Raw genomic sequence first — 21,431 nt, forward strand, 5'->3', positions numbered from 1 at the left:
ACAATTGGAGGTCATAAATCTAAAACGTATGTGCACCTGAGAACAGTATTTTAACAGCAGAAATAAAAGGTTTTTCTTTTTTTTTTTTTTTTTTTTTTTTTTTTTTTAAGATGAGTAAGATGCTAAATTTATTGTTGATGCAAATTCGGTTGCAGTTTGTATTCTATTCAGGACCACAGGTTTTTTTTTTTCCCCTTCAGGACCAAAGCAATTTTCACATCACGCTCCCTCCCATTCATTCGCCAACTTTATTGCTACATCACACTGAAATGATCTGTATATTTTTTGCGGGACAAACCAGCTTTCTTTGGGTAGCACTTTTTTGCTAACAATTATTTTATTTTTATGTATTTTACCAGAAAGCAGAAGGAAAAAAAAAGAGAGAAAACGCACCATTTCTCAGCCTTCAGCCATTGTAGTTTAGAAATAAAATGTGCTATTGATGATGAAACATACACATTTTATTTGCCCATTTGTCCCTGTTATTACAACATTTAAATTGTGTCCCTAGTACAATGCATGGCAATAATGGTTTATTTGGAAAAAACATTTTTTTTTTCTTCCGTTTAGTGTTTGATTTTGGTAACTATGGGGTAGGGGAGGATGGGGTTAACAAATAATAATATAAAATTTCCTATGTATTTGGATGTATTTTTACTTTTCGGCCACAAGATGGTGCTACACTGTCCGTGATGGGGAAATATAACACAGAACTAAGTATTTGCATTTATTTCTGTCAGCTTTTTTTTTTTTTAATTCGAGCTGCCGGGAGCTCTGAGTCATTGCAGACACAGTGATTGGGGATGGAAACGGCTGTTATCCATTCCCCAATCAAGGAGGTACAGGATGGCGGCGATAGTGAGTGGCGCCGGTAAGTAAACAGTACGAATATCTATTCCCCTGAGCCTGAAGTGAAGTTTACAGGGACGTAGATCTGCTTAACAAGGGAGCCAAAGTGGTTAAGTTGAAGTTGTATTGGCTTGTGATTATTGGACCAGAAGCAGGTGGGTTAAGGGAGTTTGTTCTAGATTGTGTGGCTGTGGCTTTTGCTACTTGAATTTCATAATCCTGTTTAAAATGCAAAGGGAAATGCACTGACTGAATCTGCACTGACTGAATCTCTGAGAAGATTTCAACCAGTTACTTTCTATGATGCAGGAAGTGGACAGTGTCTGGTGTTCATTCCAGATATTTTAAAGTAATACTGAAGCAAGTTGCAAAAAAAAAAAAAAAAAAGTTGGACACATTGAGGGAAAGCTGTGGATCCAATAGAGCCTTCCCGGGTCTCACGCGTTTCACCGCTAGGCCCCGGTAAAGTTCTTTGAGCAGCCTTTGGCAATACTCCCATCCCCGCAGACTTCCAAGGACTAGCTGATCTGTACTGCTCGTGCGCGGCTCCCAGCTCACACAATAGCAGTACTTAAAGAGGATCTGTAACATGAAAAGATCCCCTGGGGGGTACTCACCTCGGGTGGGGGAAGCCTCCGGATCCTAATGAGGCTTCCCACGCTGTCCTCCATTCGTCAGGGGTCTCGCTGCAGCCCTCCGTGGAGTCCGTGCAGCGGTGACGTCAATATTTACCTTCCTGGCTCCTGCGCAGGCGCTCTGACGGCTGTCGGCTCCGAACTACACGGAAATCCCCGATCGCTGTCGGATCTGCTCTACTGCGCAGGCGCAAGTTTCCTGCGCCTGCGCAGTAGAGCGGACCCGAATGAGATCGGGTATTTCCGTGTAGTTCGGAGAGGAAAGCAGCCACAGCGCCCCCGCTGGAGCCAGCAAAGGTAAATATTGAACTGACAGTCGGCACAGTCGCCGGCTGTTCGGAGGGTTGCGGCGAGACCCCTGTGGGACAGAGGACGGCGTGGGAAGCCTCATTAGGATCCGGAGGTACTCACCACCCGAGGTGAGTACCCCCCAGGGGATCTTTTTAATGTTACAGAGTCTCTTTAAGGAAGCACTCGGGGACGGAAGTGCTTCAGAAGCCGTCCTAGGAGTCCTGAGGGCACGGAATTTCAACATGGGACGGCAGTGGCCCGATGGCACGCAAAGGGGATCGGGGGGGGGGGGGGGGCTCTATGGGATCCAGAGCGTTCCCTCTATGTAAGGGGGTATCAAACTACTTTTTTTTTTTCTTGTTTTCCTCAAACTCTTTTCACATTTGCTTGAATTTGTTTTGAAAACTAATCAAGCAACATTTTCATAGATGCACACAAGCTCTGCATCTGTGTGCCTACAGAAGCTCAAGGATGGCAGCACACACGTCTGTGTGGAAAACCATGTGCGTTCAACCACCCCAATCCCCCCTTTTTTTTCAAAAACATGCAAATCGCATGTATTTTTGATTTTCCATAAGTTTAATATTTATTTAGCACTGACCTCTTCCACACAGCTGTACTGTCCCCCAGAGGGGGTCACAATCTAATCCCTAACCATAGTCTTATGTCTATGTATCATGTAGCGTATGTATTGTAGTTTAGGACCAGTTTAGAGGGAAGCCAATTACCTTATCTGTATGTTTTTGGAATGTGGGAGGAAACTGACATGGCCAGAGGAAACCCACACAGTGAACCTTCAAACTCCATACAGATAGTGCCACTATGCCACCGTGCTGCCTGATAATGCATGCAAATTGCATGTAAAGTTATCCTGGAAGAAGTAACTTGCTGTGCAGTTTTAAAACGTATCACAATGCGATTTTTGTGCGTCCCATAGACTAACATTATTTGCGATTCTGTTAAGTGTGCTTCCTGCCTCAAACACTCTGTGTTGAGTATTTCCTCAATATATAGAATGGAAAGGAGGGAAATGTTAATTTCCTAATTTCCTGCAGCATCTGATTCTCTGTAGGAATACTGTATTTAGAACTTGTTTATAACCCTATGATGAAAGTAGGCAGAAACACCACATGCCAGGAGTGAGTGGAGAGATCGCCCTTTGCTGGAGGTTCAGCAGTCTAGACCTGATACTATTCTACAAAGCCATGGTCAACCTTTATAAAGTAGCTGAAAAGAAAATCACGAAAGCAAGGAGTGTTAGAGAGCAGCACATTTTCATATTTAGATGAAGTGATGTCTGGATGCTATAGCAACTTCTTGGCTTTTCTCTTTCTCTTCTCAGACTTCTAAACGGACACCAACTGCTAACTGCGTGTGCATTCCAAGCAAGGCTTAGATAGCTGACATTTACTAATTTGAGTCTCCCAGGAGCAGGATAATGATCCTTTGTGCAGAATACTAGAAAGTTCTTACAGATGTGCAAGAAGACTTTAAAATAAACTAATAAATACCAATGACTGCAGCACACCAAGTAGCCGGTGCTCTTGGTCAAACTTTACAGCATTTGTAAATGTGCTCAAGCTCCTAGTTCTGCGCCAAAATGCCCCCCTTACGGTGACTGTATCCATACAAAAAAATGTTAGTTCTCTACTTTCTTATGGAGACAATACTAAAAGCCCGAGAGTCAAATGAGAATAAAAGAAATTAAAGCACCTCGCCTCCCAGCTAACTACTGACTGAAGTATCTAGAACTAGTTGCACCGTGCATGCCTCTACTTCCTGAGGTAGAAATAGGCAACATCATTAACAGAATTTCGGCATTAACAGGTGTAGCGCCTCAGTGAAGCGCTTCACTGAGGCGCTACACCTGCTAATGCCGAAATTCTGTTTTGTCCCCACGTTTATTGCCTGATGAAGCGGGCTGGGCCTGCGAAACGCGTTGCACTTTTTTGGGGTACTATTTAATAAATGTGATTGCTACTATTCAGACAGTCTTTCGTGTTTGCTTTATGGAGGGAAGTCCACCACTTCCTCCCAGCAAATTTTAAAGTTTTTATCCGCTTTTATCCTGCTGGCGCCTCTGTTCTCCTACTGCTAGATTCTCTATGGGGTTCAGGTCAGTAGAGTTGGCAGGCCAATTGAGCACAGTAATACCATGGTCAGTATACCATTTACCAGTGGTTTTGGCACTGTGAGCAGGTGCCAGGTCGTGCTGAAAAATGAAAGCTTTAATCTCCATAAAGCTTTAGAGAGAGTAATATGTTATCTACATAATAAGCATACGAATCTGGCTACTACTTGCCCGTAGACTTCGGTAATAATACCCTTGGTAGATTTCTTGTCTTGTACAAATCAGTGTTTTTATTTAAAGGACCATAATTAGGAAAAATTGTAAAATTTTAATTTCATGTATACACATACAAATGGGATATGCATTTGTCCCAGTGTGAAATGCACTACAACTTACTTTTTTCATATCTTGCTGTTGTAACCAGCTTGATCCGTGAGCACCAGGCACTTGGCTGAGTGGAATCTACCAGACACTGACCTGGCATTGTGACCTAACAGTGGTCACTGTAGAAAGGAATCGATCAATTATCAAAGTACACTTCCCTTGCACATCAAAGGTCAAATGACACAATCTTCTGGTCTTCACTGGCGGTGCACCGGTAAAAGCAGCGGAAGGAAACGGTTAGTTACACAGAAATTATAGTGAGCTACAATAGGTCTTCTCATACAACAATCAACCACTTTACAGCATGTACAATTCACAGTACCGATGTTGGGCGTGGGCTGGGGATAGGACTGGTCTACAGAGCAATTCAGTCCAGTATCGGAGCAGTTCTCAGTCTCTCGCAACTTCAGTTGAAGTTCTATTGCTCTGCAAAACCTTGGGGGAAACTTGTGACAGTTCGCAATCGGGTACTGAGTAGTTCGTTGGTTGGTCCAATCAGGACATTCACCTTGCTCCAAGATCTTATATAGTCTTTTTAGGTCAGTCAAGATTGACCAGTGGATCGCGAAGAATCGCCGGCCGCTAACTACCAGTAGATAGTACCATCTATTTGTGCTGCTCTGCTGCCCTATGCAGAGCAGCACACAGCCAATAGGAAGAGGCGCGGCAAGCGAGAGCCGCGTCCTGCCCACCCACCTTCCTTCCCAGCCCACCTCCTTCCTCCTTGGCCCGCCTCCCTTTTTCTCCGTCCACCGTTCTCCTCCTCCACCACGTTGTCGGGATGCCCTTCACTGCCCATGCATGCCCAGCAGGGCATGGAGCACCGAGACCTCGGATTAACTGTGATCCGTAGTGGAGAGGAGAGCGGTGGATAAGGACGCGTACACAGGAAGTGCTTTTCCTGTGTATACATGCCGTTACCCTCCACTCTCCTCTTCACTGCTGGTCGCCGCTAATCCGAGGTTTCAGTGCTCCATGCCCTGCTGAGCATGCATGGTCAGTGAAGGGTGACAATGTGGAGGAGAACGGTGTCTGGTGGAGGGAGGGGGGCACCTAGCTATCTATATGCGGGACACCTATGCCTAGTTGTCTGTGGGGGGCACCTATGCCTAGCTGTCTATATGTGGGGGGCACCTATGCCTAGCTGTCTATATGGGGGCACCTATACCTGGCTATGTTAAATGTTGGTAGATCTCTCGAGCTCGGGAATTTTCAAAGTAGCTTGCAAGTCCAAAAAGTGTGGGCACCCCTGCTTTAGGTTGTATTTGTAGCACTCGATACTCTCCTCAGAATACCTCCCCTCTGGATTGGGCTCCCCCAAACAACAAACAAAATAAAAGATAAAGCAAATAAGCAAAAAGGGTTAAAGTAAAATTAAAGAAAAATAAAATATAAAGTGACCGATGCACCCCTCCATACCATCAACACCTTCCCACTATAATAGGACTCTGTTTAAGGCCCAGTTCACATTAGCGTTCGCTATCCGGATTTTCCGGATCTGATCCGGACCGCATACTGTACAAACGGAACGTACGTTCCGCATAGCAATGTAAAGTCTATGCGGATGTTCACACGTGTCCGTTCCGTACAGTACGGAGCCGGATCGGATCCGGACTCTTTTCCAACATGCGCTATTTTTTGGGTCCGGATCTCTGGCCGACGCACCGGAGCCAGACCTGAGCCTGACAGCACCATCAGGAACACAGAAACCAATGGGGAACGGAAGGCACAGAACACACTGCCTACACAACCTGAAGTTCTACCCCACTTCCTATGCGTATCCAAGCGGCCATTTCGGATGGGGACACATGGGCCAAGCATGTCTGGAGTGGAGCAGCAGTGACAGACGTGCTGGAGCTGTTTGGCAGAATGTCTGAGGTGGAGGTGAGGCCTACAGCGGAGGAACCTGATTCTACAGGTGCACCTTCTGCTGACCCCAACATTTTTTTTTTTTAATTTCGCTATTTTGCCCACGGATCTGGATGGCAGCCTGATGCATGCCTGATACAAACGGTCCTGATCGGAACCGTACGGTTCTGATCAGGATCAGGTCAGGATCCGGTCCGTTTACTTGCCAAAACGCAAGTGTGAACGGGGCCTAAAGGAATACTATCGATGTATGCAATTTTTTTTAAATGCTGTATGTTGTAGCACACATTAGGACAAGTACTAGGAGCAATTTGATTCCTCACACAGCTGTTCCTCTCAGCTGTAAAATCCTCCGTCAGTTTTGGCGTTAGTGTTGGGTACAAAATGTATCTAAATACTGACGGCTCCCAGAGGGCTAGACCATGTCTCTGCACAGGGGAGTTGCAATCAACTCCTCAGTTTATAGTTTAATTATCACCTTGCTGAAAGAATCTTATTGATAGGGTGGTAAGGGGTTAAAGATTCTACCAATGTGTGTTTATTATCTTTGCTTCTCTTGAGTGATAAAGATACTAATAATGCTAATTGTAGACAGTGGTCTGCCCCTCTCAGCAGCTTGTAAAGTGGATGCAGCCTGGAGTGAATCACCACAAGCAGGCAGCCAGTCTGAGTGTAAACACAGACTAGTGTTATAGCTAGTTATATTACAGCTCATATAGTTACCTGTTACCACCTCAGATCAGCCTATTTCTCCTCATGTCTCCTGCATGCTGTGAGTGACACAGTGAAATATATTTGTGAGCTGTGTGACAGAGTAACCAAGCAGCTCAGGGTGACCCAAACTACTATGAGCTGTGTGAGAAATTAATTTTTAAGCAGGGATAGCGAGAGAGAGACCTGGGTGAATAAAGTGCCCCTAGCACTAGTGGTGATGTGTGCACTAATATAGAGTATTAAAAAAAAAGTAGTATTCCTTTAAGTGCACTTTGTTGTTAAAGCGGAACAAACTCTGAATTAGCGTTGATGCAAATCTTGTAATCCAAATCTGTTAAAGAGGAGCTGTTAGGTATAAGGTCTCAGAGAAAATAAACACATATATCAGTAGCTAAAGATTGGCTGTACTTACATTACATATGCATTTCACTGTCCACGTTTGGATTTCACAGAATTTGTATATAGTATATGCAGAGATAGATGCTCCTGACAGCTCATGGCAGGCTCCATGTTTTTCTGTCAAATGTGTCGTCATGTCCTGCCTGCTTCCTGATCACAGAAAAGCTCGTACTGAATAACAGTGTGCAGTGAATATTAATGAGCCATGTGGCTAGGAACAATAGCTGACTCCTGCAGTGTACTCTGCCCGGAGATTTATCAGTGCTACGTGCTGGACTGAGTACAAGCTGCTGTAACGTCTCAATAGCAGCCGAGGGGAGGGCCCCAGAATGCTTTGCAGTATAGTATGCGGCTTGCGTCCTCTTGGGTCTAATTAGCTTTGCTGATAAGCACACATCAAAGGTAAGAGAGATTTTTATCTTCACTAATGCCTTTCTGGCTTCCTTATAAAATGTTTAACACAGGAGAATAGAGGTTTAAATTAGCTTCTGCAGCCTGACAGTTACTCTTTAAAGTAAACCTCCGGACTAAAAATCGACTCAGCAGCACTGAAAAGGCATTGTGTTTAACAGTTTCACAGCATCAGAACTTTGTTTCTCTTATACAAGCCTCATTTTTAGCTGCACAGAAGAAAACTGCCTGGGCTTTTTTCCCCTGATGCTGTGCAAAGCATGATGGGATTTCGGATTTTGTTCTCGTTCTGTTTTGGTGCAATTTTTTTGTTTGTTTACATTTTGAATTTGACATTTGAAGCCTAGCGTGTGCAGCTGGGAGGGGTAATCAGGACACAGGATAGTTGGAACTGTGTCTCCTGCTCCTTGTCACCTCCTTTCAACCAAAAAGATGGCTGCCCCATGACAAAGATGGCAGCCCCCATGAATCACAAACATTTGCCAGTTCTTTTAAAACCGGGTGGGTAAGAGATTATATTACGTAACTAATGTAACTTGATGACAGTATGTTTGTTTAGGCTGAAGTTCCCCTTTAACTCTATATCTTGCTCCGGTATCACCTGGTTGCTCCTGCAGCACACTTTAATATCATAAGATGCAATGTGACGCCTCCTCCACTCTCACTGTAATGCTGTCAGGTTCACTTTAAATATCACACTCCTGTTTAACTCTGCAGAACACATCAATTGAAGAACTTGCAACAACTCCTGACTCGAAACGGACTTGACGGGCAATGTCTCTATCAACCAGACCTTAATGCTGGTGGGGGCTGCGTCAGCTATGCGGGTACTTTAGGGAGGCTTATGACAGTCTATCAGCAGCTCCTAGGCCTGAACGTGCAATGTACTTATCATTAACAGTATCTTCTCTAAGTTCAATGTCGCTGTGTGTGGAAAGCTTTCTCATATGAACAATCTCTAGTAACACCACTTTGAAACACACTAGGTGGCTTAGGGTTGGCCCGCAGGCCTGTACTCATCTGTCTGTGGCCTCTGGTATGGCTCTGATGTGGGCAAGGTCTGCCTCCTCCAGCCTTCGGTCTGTCCAACCTCCTGCCGCTGTCCATACTGGTATGCGCTGGTCTCTCTATGGGAGCCGGGTCCCCCTCCTACTGTCCGGGGGACTGCTACGACCTCTGTGTCACCACCTGCCCGCTCCACACCACCAGCTCCTGGTGTAAGTCCTTCTCTCTCTCCTATCTCTCCTCTCAGCCTGTTCCCTCCGGCTACATCCTGGTCTCTCCGCGCAGTAGCTCTCTGACTCGCCAAGTGGGGTCTCTGGAAAATTCCAGCAAATTCCCCTAATTTGCATATTTTATAATTTAGCAACCGTCTATGCGACCTGTCTGACGCTTACTCTCCCTCCCATGCGCCTGTTGGGTTCCAAAGGCCTAGATACTCAGTGCTTCCCTCTTGGGGCCATTTTTAAGAAATGAAGAAATCTGCAATATTATTTTGTAACCTTTTTTGGGGGGTTACACTGTATATTACAGTAGGTAGTAATCTCAAAGATCAGATAGGTTTTGGACTAGTCCATCTATTCATAGGGGAGCACTCCCTGGAAAGGATCCTGTTACAAAGATGCCAGCCAGACTCCATAATCATTTGCACAATTTTTTTCTGCCAACTACAATTTGGTGAGTACTTTTTGAAAATAAAGCAAACTCTGCGAATCCCCAATTAGAAGAGTCCCAAACCTGTTAAGATTTTTATTACCTACACTTAGGTGACAGCACCATAGGGAAAAAGTAATTTCTTGTGTATTTTACTCTGGAAAAAAATCTTCCAGGTACGCATACACATTCATTTATAAATTTTACAATTTTATCACAGGTTTTTTTTTTTTTTACTTGAAAATGTCTCACCGGAAGATGGTAGACAGGTTAACACTGTTAAATAAGTACCGTATATACGCGAGTATAAGCTGACCCACCGACTTTTGTGGAAGTGGTTGCCCAAGAAATGATTATGAAACCTGGATCTCTTGCAAGTGAAGAGATGCCTGGAAGACTGTAAATATCCCATGACCTGACTAATAAAAGCTGAATTTTTGGGACAAAAAAAAAGTTTCCCAAAAGTGGGATTGAGAGCTTATAGTCATGTACAGTAATAGTTTTTGACCCGGCTATAGGACAGGGAACTAATGCATTTTCTTTTTTTGCAGATTGCACGGAAGAGGCATAAAGTCATTGGTACATTTAAGAGTCCCCATGGCCAGACAAGACCACCTGCATCTCTTAAGCACATAATCTTGATGCCATTGTCTCAGATAAAGAAAGTTCTTGATATCCGAGAAACTGAAGGTCAGTTTAACATCCTCGTATTAGTCTAGTGCCACATGTGAGAGCCTCAAGGGAAAGCCATATAATGAATTCCTAAATGACCATATGACTGGGAATTGGAATATTTATAACTGAGACTTCTAACTTTCTGCAATATTTTTTTTTTTTTTTGTTGGGTGGGGGGACGGACGGACGGACGGACGGACGGACCAACAGGAAGGCTTTAGCCCAGGCTAGCCCACAATTCCATTGTGGCTGCTATCCTTGAATTTATTTTATTTATTTTTTTTTGACACATGCTGAGCAGTAATGATATTATATGGAAACACACTGAGTGTCAATAAACCCCCTACAAGTAAATTTACTTCTCCAGATGCCTGCAATCATGTTAATGTAAATGCATGTTGCATTTACATTAATTAAATCATAAACAAATACCTGGAGATGGTTTAAACTATTCTTTTTGATTATACCAAAGACAAAACCGAGACAAAAGTAAGCGAATCTTGATAAGGGCCGGTTCACACCAGTCTGTTCCACGTCTGCCCGTACGCAGTGCCACTCTCCTGTTCCGCAGCCGCTCGGTTCATTCTAAACAGCCCAAAGGCCAGCATAAGCATGGGGCTCTCCATAAGCTGCAGCAGGCCAATTCTCCCTAGCAACATAAAGAATTTTTTCATTGGTCCAAAATGAACCAATGAGAATTCTCCCTGTTGCAGAGGCTTCTCATCGATCTTTTGCAGTCCAATGGAAATTCCTATGCTAATGCTGGCCACCGGGCTGTTTAGAAGAGAGCGATAGGCGGCAATGGGCAACTAGCGTAGCGAACGGACAATGTCTGTTTTCATATGCTTTCATTGGACACATTTTGCCGTCTTATCTATGAAAATATGCTGTTGGGACTCTGTGTTCCGTATCGAATGGATCCGTGCTTTGGTAGTAGATTCTATTTTAAACATAGGAACCGCTTCCTGCGTTTTAAGCGTACCTTAAAGTTCTGAACAGGTAACTTTTTAAAGAAAGTGTGCCCTAATACCTCACAACAGGGGGAACAAGGATGTCTCTTTAAAGAAAACGGTGGTGAGATGAATACCTTCTATTCCCTTCTTCAGATGTCAATCAATCTGGCTGTTGTGTTCATCTTTTGCATCAGTAGTGTCTGCATCACATAACTAGTACAAGGATGCAGTCTGTGGGATTGGAGGCATACTTGAGTCAGGTCACCTGTTCTGCATATTATTAGTGCAAAATACAGCCAAGTGGCAATGTTGAAGAACTAAAACCTTTTTCATCAGCCAAATCAACATAAAGGCATACAGTCAGGTCCATAAATATTGGGATATCAACACAATTCTAACATGTTTGGCTTTATACACAACCACAATGGATTTGAAATGAAACTAACATGATGTGCTTTAACCACTTGAGGACCCACCCTTTACCCCCCCTTAAGGACCAGCATTGAATTATGTGATCTGTGCTGGGTGGGCTCTACAGCCCCCAGCACAGATCAGAGTGCAGGCAGAGAGATCAGATCACCCCCCTTTTTTCCCCACTAGGGGGATGATGTGCTGGGGGGGTCCGATCTCGCCTGCCTGTGTGTGGCTGGCGGGGGGGGGCACCTCAAAGCCCCCTCCGCGGCGACATTCACCCCCCTCCCTCTCCTACCTGTCCCCCCCCGGTGATCGGGGCTGCACAGGACGCTATCTGTCCTGTGCAGCCTGTGACAGGACGTCCCCTGTCACATGGCGGCGATCCCCGGCCGCTGATTGGCCGGGGATCGCCGATCTGCCTTATGGCGCTGCTGCGCAGCAGCGCCGTACAATGTAAACAAAGCGGATTATTTCCGCTTGTGTTTACATTTAGCCTGCGAGCCGCCATTTGCGGCCCGCAGGCTATTCACGGAGCCCCCCGCCGTGATTTGACAGGAAGCAGCCGCTCGCGCGAGCGGCTGCTTCCTGATTAATCAGCCTGCAGCTGGCGACGTAGTACTGCGTCGCTGGTCCTGCAGCTGCCACTTTGCCGACGCACGGTATAAGCGTGCGGTCGGCAAGTGGTTAAATGCAGCCTGTCCGCTTTAATTTACATCCAATTCAGGTGAACGGTGTAGGAATTACAACAGTTTGCATATGTGCCTTCCACTAGTTAAGGGAGCAATGGGACACAATAATAATGATCAAACGTTCACTTTTTAATACTTGGTTGCAAATCCTTTGCAGTCAATTACAGCCTGAAGTCTGGAACGCATAGACTTCACCAGGCACTGGATTTCATCCCTGGTGATGCTCTGCCAGGCCTCTACTGCAACTGTCTTCAGTCCCTGCTTGTTTTGGGGGCATGTTGTCTTCAGCAAGTGAAATGCACGCACCCTTGGATTCAGGTCAGGTGACTGACTTGGCCATTGTATAACTTTCCACTTCTTTGCCTTGAAAACTCTTTGGTTGCTTTTGCAGTATGCTTTGGGTCATCGTCCATCTGCACTGTGAAGTGCCTTCCAATGAATTCTGAAGCATTTGGCTGAATAGGACTAGATAATATTGCCCCAAAACGCTTCTGAATTCATCCTGCTTTTTTTGTCAGCAGTCACATTATTTAATACCAAAATACAGTCACATTAATAAAAACAGTTCCATTGGCAGCCATACATGCCCACGCCATGACACTACCACCACCATGCTTCACTGATGAGGTGGTATGCTTAGGGTCAAGAGCAGTTACTTTCCTTGTCCATACTCTTCTCTTCCCATCACTCTGGTACAAGATGATTTTGGTCTCATTTGTCCATAGGATGTTCTTCCAGAACTGTGAAGGCTTTTTTAGATTTTTTTTTTTGGCAAACTCTAATTTGGCCTTCCTGTTTTTGAGGTTCACCAATGGTTTACATGGTGGTGAACCCTCTGTATTCACTCTAGTGAAGTCTTCTCTTGATTGTTGACTTTTACACATATACACCTATCTCCTGGAGAGTGTTCTTGATCTGGCCAACTATTGTAAAGGGGATTTTCTTCGCCAGGGAACTAATTCTTTGATCATCCACCACAGTTGCCCCCCCCCCCCCCCCCCCCCACACACACACCCCTTATGTTTTTGCCAGCTCTCTGATGGGTTTGTTTTTGTTTTTTTTAGCCTAATGATGGTTTGCATCACTGATAGCTACAGCTCTTTGTTGCTGTCAACTCTCAAGATGAGATCCAGATTCCAAATGCAAATAGCACACTTGAAAAGAACTCTGGACTTTTTATCTGCTTATTGTAATTGTGATAATGAGGGAATAACACACGCCTCGCCTTGGAACAGCTGAGAAGCTTATTGTCCTATAACGTTTGCTCCCTTAACAAGTGGGAGGCACATATGCTTACCAGCATGTCTGATAACTTCTCACCAAATTAAAGAATAATTAATCTGTAATTTCTGATCCGTCTTTTCATCAGAAGGGAATAATTCTCCTGACTAAAGTGAATATTGGCTTGTGTACCAGCCCTAAAGTTTCCAGTCATCAGTTGCCTTGAATAGACCATTTACTTAGAGGAGCTGTTAGGTATAAGGTCTCAGAGAAAATAAACACATATATCAGTAACTAAATATTGGCTGTACTTACATTACATATGCATTTCACTGTCCACGTTTGTACTTCACAGAATTTTTATATAGTATATGCAGAGAATGATGCTCCTGACAGCTCATGGCAGGTTCCATGTTTGTCTGTCTCGTATGAAGCCAAATGTGTCGTCATGTCCTGCCTGCTTCCTGATGATTCCACTCACAGAAAAGCTCGTACTGAATAACCGTACTGTGCAGTGAATATTAATTAGCCATGTGGCTAGGAACAATAGCGGACTCCTGCAGTGTACTCTACCTGGAGATTTATCAGTGCTGTTAGCTGGACATGCTGTTGTAACTTGAGCCTACTTCTCACTAGCAGTCGAGGGGAGGGCCCCAGAATGCTTTGCTGTATGGTATGCGTCCTCTCGTCCTTTTTATGGGTTTGGGAATACAGAGCCTTGCTGTCAGCACACATCACAGTAAGAGAGATTTTTAACTTCAGTATTGCCTTTTTGACTTCCTTCTAAACTGTTTAACACAGGAGAATAGAGGTTTAAATTAGCTTTTGCAGCCTGACAGTTACTCTTTAAAACATAAGATTTAAAAAATGGTCCTGAAATTAATTTGGGGTATAAAAACTGACCACTGCATGGCAGAAGCTTTAGCACTTCACATGGGTCTAGCTGTAAAGTAAAATGGTCTCCAGGCCTGTCAGGAGGAAGTCTCTAGTGATGGGAGGAAGCCACTCTCTTCACTCTTCAAGCCTTCTTATTATCATGGAAAGCTTTGCTGATTAGCAGGGAAGCTTTGAAGCTCAGTTAAAATAATTTGCTTCAGTCTCTTGAACTGCCAAAAATGCAGACATGCAGTGATTTCTGAACGTTCTCCTCATAGTTTCTCTTGACCTGCACAGCATGCATTGCCCAAGTTAACTTCAGGCCCCTTTCACAATGGCGCATTGTGTTGGCCTATTTTGCTGCAGGCCAACGCTACGCCAATGAAAGTCTATGGGGCTTTTCACACCTCGCGCAGTGCGATGTGCTCAGCCGGAAGTGCCCTATTTGCTGCAACATGTGCGGCGAACCGAAAGTAATGCAAGTCTATGGTGACGCAGCTTTTCTCTTTTTTTACATTTCTGGTGTTCGCGCTGCGGCGTGCATGTGCAGAGGCGTATTTTTTCAATGCACTTCTGTGCAGTTCAAATTCTGGCCACAGGAATTGAGCGCTGGAGAGCATTACTTCCTGCTTGGCCTGCAGACAGAATGGAGATTACCGCACAATGCCTCAGTAAATTCCATCTTTTTTTTAAATTTATTTATTTATTTTGGCTATGCGATCGGCTAAGGCCCCATTCACACTTGCGGTTCGAGTCCAAGTGTCCGGGGGGGCCGGGTCCGGGGGCCGCAAAGAGACCGTACGGGTGGCCACCAGTTGCGGATCCGGAATGTATCAGTTCCGGCTACAATAAAGTAGCCGGAACTAGATACATTGCAGTGCCAGAAAGGCACCGCAAGCATGGGGGATACCGGTGTGTAGTCCGGGCCCCCCAAGTGGCATAGGACCGGTGCTGGAAGCATCCGGTCCTATTGCCAGTGTGATGAGAAACATCCGTTTCTCATTACACAGCATGGCCGCATGTTCGGGTCAGGATCCGGCCCGGGTGCGTGGGCCGGATGACCGGACATGGAAAATCGCGCATTTTGGAAAACTGTCTGGAGTCCGGCTCCGTTCTGTACGGAACGTACGGATGTGAACGTCCGCATAGCCTTTGCATTGCTATGCGGAACGTACGTTCCGTTTGTACAGTATACGGTCCGGATCCGATCAGGCGGATCCTGACAGCGAACGCTAATGTGAACCAGGCCTAAAACCACAGGTCAATCGTGTGAAACCGGCCTCCGGGTCACTAGCTAGAATGTATTTAGGAACCAAAATAACTACATTTAGCTTTGAGCTCTTCCGATTTTAAGTTTTGCAGATTGAAAATGTTAGGCGGTGTGTATATATACATTCTCAATTGTATTAAAGAAGTTTTTAGGTTCTCTGGTACAGTGCAGCTGTGAGTGAGTGCCTTTCCAGCACATCTGGGGAATCCTTAAAGCACACCTGAAGATGGAAGAATATAGAGGCTGACATGTTTTTGTTTTCCTTTTAAACCATGCACAATGCATGGCTGTTCTAATCCTCTGCCTCAAATACTTTCAGCCACAGACCCTGAACAAGCATATGCAGATCAGGTATTTCTGACTGCATTAGCCACCTGCTTCTTTTAGGTGTGTGATTCAGACACTACTGAAGGCCGGGAGATCAGCAGGACAGCCTGGCAACTGGTGATGTTTAAAGGAAATATGCCAGTCTCCATATTGCTCTGTTCATGTGTACTTAAAGGAAATCTGAGACTTAAAGATATAAAAGTTTTATACATACCTGGGACTTCCTCCAGCCCCCTCCACATCGATCGCTCCCACCTTCTCCTCCGCCTCCTCATTCGCCCAGTAGAGGTCCCGTTAGCTTGGCCAGTCAGGGCTCACTGCGGAGGCACAGAATGCTGCAGGAGCGAGACGAGGGTTTGGGGAAATGCGTCTGCACCGACTGGCCAGTCTAACTGCGCTTCTACCGGGCTAATGAGGAGGCTGAGGAAGAGGGCGTGGGAGCGATAGGTGCGGAGGGGGCGGGAGGAAGCTCGTATGTATAAAACTTATCTTTACATCTCAGGTACACTTTTTAAACATACTAAGCTCTGCACCCAGTTATGCACTACTGCAGTAGTCCTTTGGGTAGGAGGCCTATTTAGTACTGGTCAATCTGCATTTTAATGGGAATCCACGTAAATAGAGGAAAAGACATCTTTTGTAACTGCTTTATTCTTGTAAGGGGTTAATACATATTTTTTAATCTTTTATACCTTAAGTGTCAATTTTGATTGGCTGCACCTCCAAAAATGTACGTTTTTAAAGAAAGTGACTTTTAGCTGGTCTTTATGAGTTTTCTAAGTAACGCCTGTGTCTGGACCCAGCAGGCCCGTACAATGTGACCATGTGCCATTACAGTAATGGCGCTGTAGTAACAGCATGGTGCAGAGCATTAGCATTAATAACTATGTAATTACTTGCCGTGGTTACACAGCTAAAAGGGTGTTCTAAACTTAAAAATATTAATTTACAGACCGTGACTAAAGTGTTCATGCTTCAGTACTCTGCATCGCAGCAAGTGACTAGCAAACATAATGCACAGTGTCACTGCTGCTCATTTTGAGTTTAGAAATCATTTGGTTAAACCATCACAAGATACAAGTAACCTGTTATACCTAGCTATATTGTGGTTACAAAGAGAGTGCGGTAATCTCCTGGTGTTACTGTATTAATTTTCCTTTCTATGTTTCAGAATGTCACAATGCGTTTGCATTGGTTGTGCGACCTCCAACTGAACAGGCCAACCAGCTATTTAGCTTCCAGCTGACCACAGAAGAACCTCTGAAGGGGGATTGGCTAAAGATGTTGTGCCGGCACATAGCCAATACCATTTGTAAGGCAGATGCTGTAAGTATTGTCCTCCTGCCATGTCAGTGTGGCAGCTTCAATACTGCTTCTGGCTAACAGGAGATCGTTATTAAATATGCAGCTTTGTCCATCTGCGTGTCTGGTCTACTCCCCCGTCCTTGTCCGACAGACCAGAATGGATTATTTGCTGAACAGTTGTGTGGTGTATGCCTCTATTTTTTTTTTCTTAACTTAAAACACATAGGATCCCTAATTGACTAATTAACAATGCCGTTGGAACATGATTTTCCTGGAAGAGCGGATGCATTCCAATATAGCCATATGGTTGAAACGCTAAAAACAATGGTGCACAAGCCAGCCTGGGGCCCCGGGAACTCTCACTGCCCGGGGCCCCAGAACCAGCATGTAACACCATATGTGAGCGCAGTCAAGCCCTGGAGCTGCCACCACCAGGAGCCTGTCCCCAACTGCTCTGAAACTTACCAAACACACAAAGGGAAATACTCACTCCCAAACAGTCCTCTGCTGCTTTATAAAGCCTGCAGGCTGCTTATAAGCAGGGCTGTGGAGTCGGTCCAAAAATCCACCGACTCCGACTCCTCAGTTTAGGATTCCACCGACTCAGACTCCGACTCCACGACTCCGACTCCTCTAATTTGCATATTACAATTTTGTTGATTAAACATGTAACATGAAATTCGTCTCTTAACTGCCAAAGCTTAGGAATTTTACAAGACAACTGAAGTGAGAAGGATATGTAGACTACTATATTTATTCCCTTTAGACTAAAACTAGTCCTTGGTAAGAGTACTTGTAAAAGGTACAAACCGGAACAAAGAACATCTATCAGGCCCTAGGCAATGTAAGTGTGGGTACATGTAAAAATGATGTGCAGGTACTCTGCAGGGGAATGAGGAGATTGTAAACAGACAACACCTCTGTGTTCAATGTGCACAGCATTCTCAGTGGATTCTCTGCAGCTATGTGGGGAGTGCATATGTAGAGTATAGTACTACTGTGTAACAAAGTAAACCTGAGACAGATGAAATTAAAGTTTTATACATACCTGGGGCTTCCTCCAGCTGCCTTTAGGATAATCAGTCCCTCGTTGTCCTCCTCCACCACCTGGATCTTCTGCTATGAGTCCAGGTACTTGAGCCAGTCAGGCGTAGTGCGCATGCACACACTCCGCCGCCAGGAGCATACTACACCTTTGCAGCACTATTGCGCAGGTGCAGAATGTTCCTGGCTGTGGGAGCGGCATGCGGCCGGACAGCGCTGACTGGCTGAATTACCAGGACTCATAGCAGAAGATCCGGGTGGTGGAAGACAGTGAGGGACTGATTAGCCTGAAGGGGGTTGGAGGAAACCCCAGGTATGTATAAAACTTTACTTTTCATCCGTCTGTTTCCCTTTAATTTGTAGTCACCAAACCAAATTTTAACAACATATCAAATTATTTGATTTCATCAGCAAAGGGAGTGCATACATTTGCATAAATCAGCATCAATGCAGAATTATTTCCATCTCGTTGACCATCTCTATTAGTGACACGGCTACACATCAGGCTTTATTCTTACAGCATAGATGTTATTTAGTGTATAAAAGAGATTCCTGTGTACACTTTATATACAGTCACAATCAGATATGTATATCTGACTTTAAAAATACGGGGACTGCTTTATTGAAGCAGCACAAGTAACTAATTTTGATTGTTTTTTTTTATTTTTGTAGACTAAGCACAGCTATTACTGTATATATACTGTATATATACATTATTTTTAATGACGTTTATCTGAGAAATAGAACATTTTATCATATTTTCTATTTTAATTACAGTTACAAATTCATTAGGAGTCGGAGTCGGTGCATTTTTCTCCGACTCCAGGCACCCAAAATTGCCCGACTCCACGACTCCGACTCCACGACTCCGACTCCGACTCCACAGCCCTGCTTATAAGCCAATAAGAAGTGCACACACACGTTACACCTAGTATGCAGTGATTAATCAAACAGAAGCTGAGCAGGTCAGCCAACGATTGACTGACCTGCTCAGCTTCTGCTTGATTAATCACTGCAGACTAGGTGTAACGTGTGTGTGCACTTCTTATAGGCTTATAAGCAGCCTGCACGCTTTATAAAGCAGCAGAGGACTGTTTGGGAGTGAGTATTTCCCTTTGTGTGTTTGATATGGTTGAAACGCATCTGCCCCAGGCTTAAGCCATTCCACAATGGGCTACTGGAGAGGACACTACTGTTTGCTCTCGCTGGCTGTACAGTACGTGATCCGGTGCAAGAGGGAACCCAGCCTTAGTCAGATTGATAACTTTTAATGAACAGATTTGTAGCTCTACATAGGGCAAGAAAAGTGATGATTGCCGGTAGTTTTTTGAGAAAGGAGCTAAAAAGCACATCTACCTATGACAAGAGGACAGTAAAATGTTTTAAAAATACTTTGTTTCATGTAACCTTTACCGTTAACACTGACATGTGTTAACGGTACTGACTGAGTCATGACTCAGCTGAAAGTGATGCTAGCGCCAGTTTACTTTAAAGAGACACTCTGTATTACTCAGGCTTGATTTATTTACCTCTCTGGGATCCGGCGCAGTAGCGGTTCTTAGTTCGGGCTAGGCAGAAATAGCCAAGCTTGATCGTATCCACTCTAGTGCGCAGGCGCAAAAGGACTTGCACCTACACGAGTTCATAGACCGGGTTGGCTATTTCTGCTTTAACCCGAAGGAAGAGCGGCTAGCGCGCCTGCGCAGGATCGCGGTAGGTAAATAATTACCTCACCGCTTTTCGGGGGCTAATGGAGGGACGGCGGAGGACGGGGAAGCCTCGTTAGGATCCAGAGGCTTCCCCCTCCCGAGGTAAGTACGCTCACACCCCCCCCATGCCCCCCCCCCCCCCCCCCCCCCCCCGGGACGTTTTTCTTAATACAGGTTTTCTTTAAGCAGTAATTTTTTCTTTGTACTTGTACATTTGCATGGGTGTTCACTTTACTAAACTCTAACTCTCCCTGAACCACATTTATTCAAGGTTGTAATGTCGAAAAATAAAAATTGCCCAAAAATAGTGCCCCAAATATATGTAACTGCTCCCTTCTCCCCTTTTTTTTAATCAAATAGGTCCCTATTTTTCCCCTCTCTTTTTACCTGGTCTGGGTGCCTTTGCCTAACTGCAGGAATTGTGAGGTGCCAGTGGGATTGTGGGATTTTTTTTTCCTTACCTTATTCAGCTTATCTCAGCATGCAAATAACAGAAGGCCTCCTATTGATAAGATAAGGACCCATGACCAGAAGAAAATTGAATCGCCCCAACCCTTTCAAGAGTTCACACAGTAATGAAAGCCTGTTGCGAATGTCTAAAAACACTGTTGGAGGCGCCCTATATATCTAGTACCCAAGTACATGTGTGTTATGCTGGGGATACACGGTACGTTTCTGTACTGTGTATCGGCCAGCTGATCATATTCAGCTGGCCCGATCATGCCGCTCGACCCGCGCCCGCTCGATTCCCGCCGGCGGACAATGGCAGGGATTCGAGCGGTGATAAGGAAGCACCGGCGGGGATGAGCGGCAATCGATCCGCGCGGACAAGCGGGGATGCGTCGGCGCATAAAACGTGCCGTGTATGCCCGGCATTAGGAGTAAAAAGATCTTAGATCCTTAAACGACAAACTACAAAGGTAAGTATGAGTTTTATTAATGCACATAAGACATGTTTCACGGGTGCTGGCCCGCTTCTTCAGGTCAATACAAAAGTGCCTTAAATAGCAGTAAAACACGGATGTGAGCGCCTCTTAGAAAATAGGTGCACCCGTCCATGTTTTACTGCTATTTAGAGGATTGTACTAGCAGTAAATTATTGTACTGTTAGCCATCAGTAAAAGCAAGACTTTTTGAATCAGGATGATTCCATTTATTGGGTAACATTAAATATGAGTAAGCTTTCGGTTTTTGAGCCTTCGTCAGACTGAATCCTGTATACTTACAAGACCGCTTTATACATGCAACATCAAAGGGGATACATTGATTTTTTTAGGAAATATAAACAATGTCCTGATGACGCCTTAAAGAATACCACAACTGAAAAATGATTGCTGCAGTGTGTGGGGGGTTACAAGTACATACCATTAGCTCATCCTGCCCCCCCCCCCCCCCCATCTGCCGGCATTAGTGGAATATTCATGCCGGCACCGGCGACTTGCTTGACCCCCCCACCGGACATACTGCTCCCTGTGTGTGCAGTATGGCCTCCCCTCTTCACTTCTGGCCGGCGCATAGCGAGCGGCTCAGAAGCACAACGATCCTTCTGTGTGCGCTCCACTACACCAAGCGTCACATGCTAATCACGTGCCTCTGCCCGCCCCTCTCAGCCTTCCTTCGCTGGAGAGGCGGAGATCCACGGCTGATTGACGCACATGGAGGCAGAGCTGCA

At 45.0% G+C, this 21,431-nt stretch overlaps 1 protein-coding gene across 8 annotated transcripts in view; it reads left to right on the forward strand.

Annotated features, from left to right (window-relative positions):
* ECT2 (epithelial cell transforming 2) overlaps positions 1–21,431 on the forward strand; it is a 270,409-nt gene that overhangs the window by 112,292 nt on the left and 136,686 nt on the right. For all 8 annotated transcript variants that reach the window (XR_011031390.1, XR_011031388.1, XR_011031389.1 and 5 more), the window contains 2 exons: positions 9,828–9,966; positions 16,873–17,027. Coding sequence is in view for 5 of the 8 variants with exons in the window: in XM_068281039.1 (XP_068137140.1) it covers positions 9,828–9,966; positions 16,873–17,027 (294 nt within the window). In the remaining 3 variants the exon portion in view is untranslated. The remainder of the gene's footprint in view (positions 1–9,827; positions 9,967–16,872; positions 17,028–21,431) is intronic.

Source organism: Hyperolius riggenbachi, chromosome 4 (genome assembly GCF_040937935.1).
Source record: "Hyperolius riggenbachi isolate aHypRig1 chromosome 4, aHypRig1.pri, whole genome shotgun sequence".
In the NCBI taxonomy this organism is placed as follows: Eukaryota; Metazoa; Chordata; class Amphibia; order Anura; family Hyperoliidae; genus Hyperolius; species Hyperolius riggenbachi.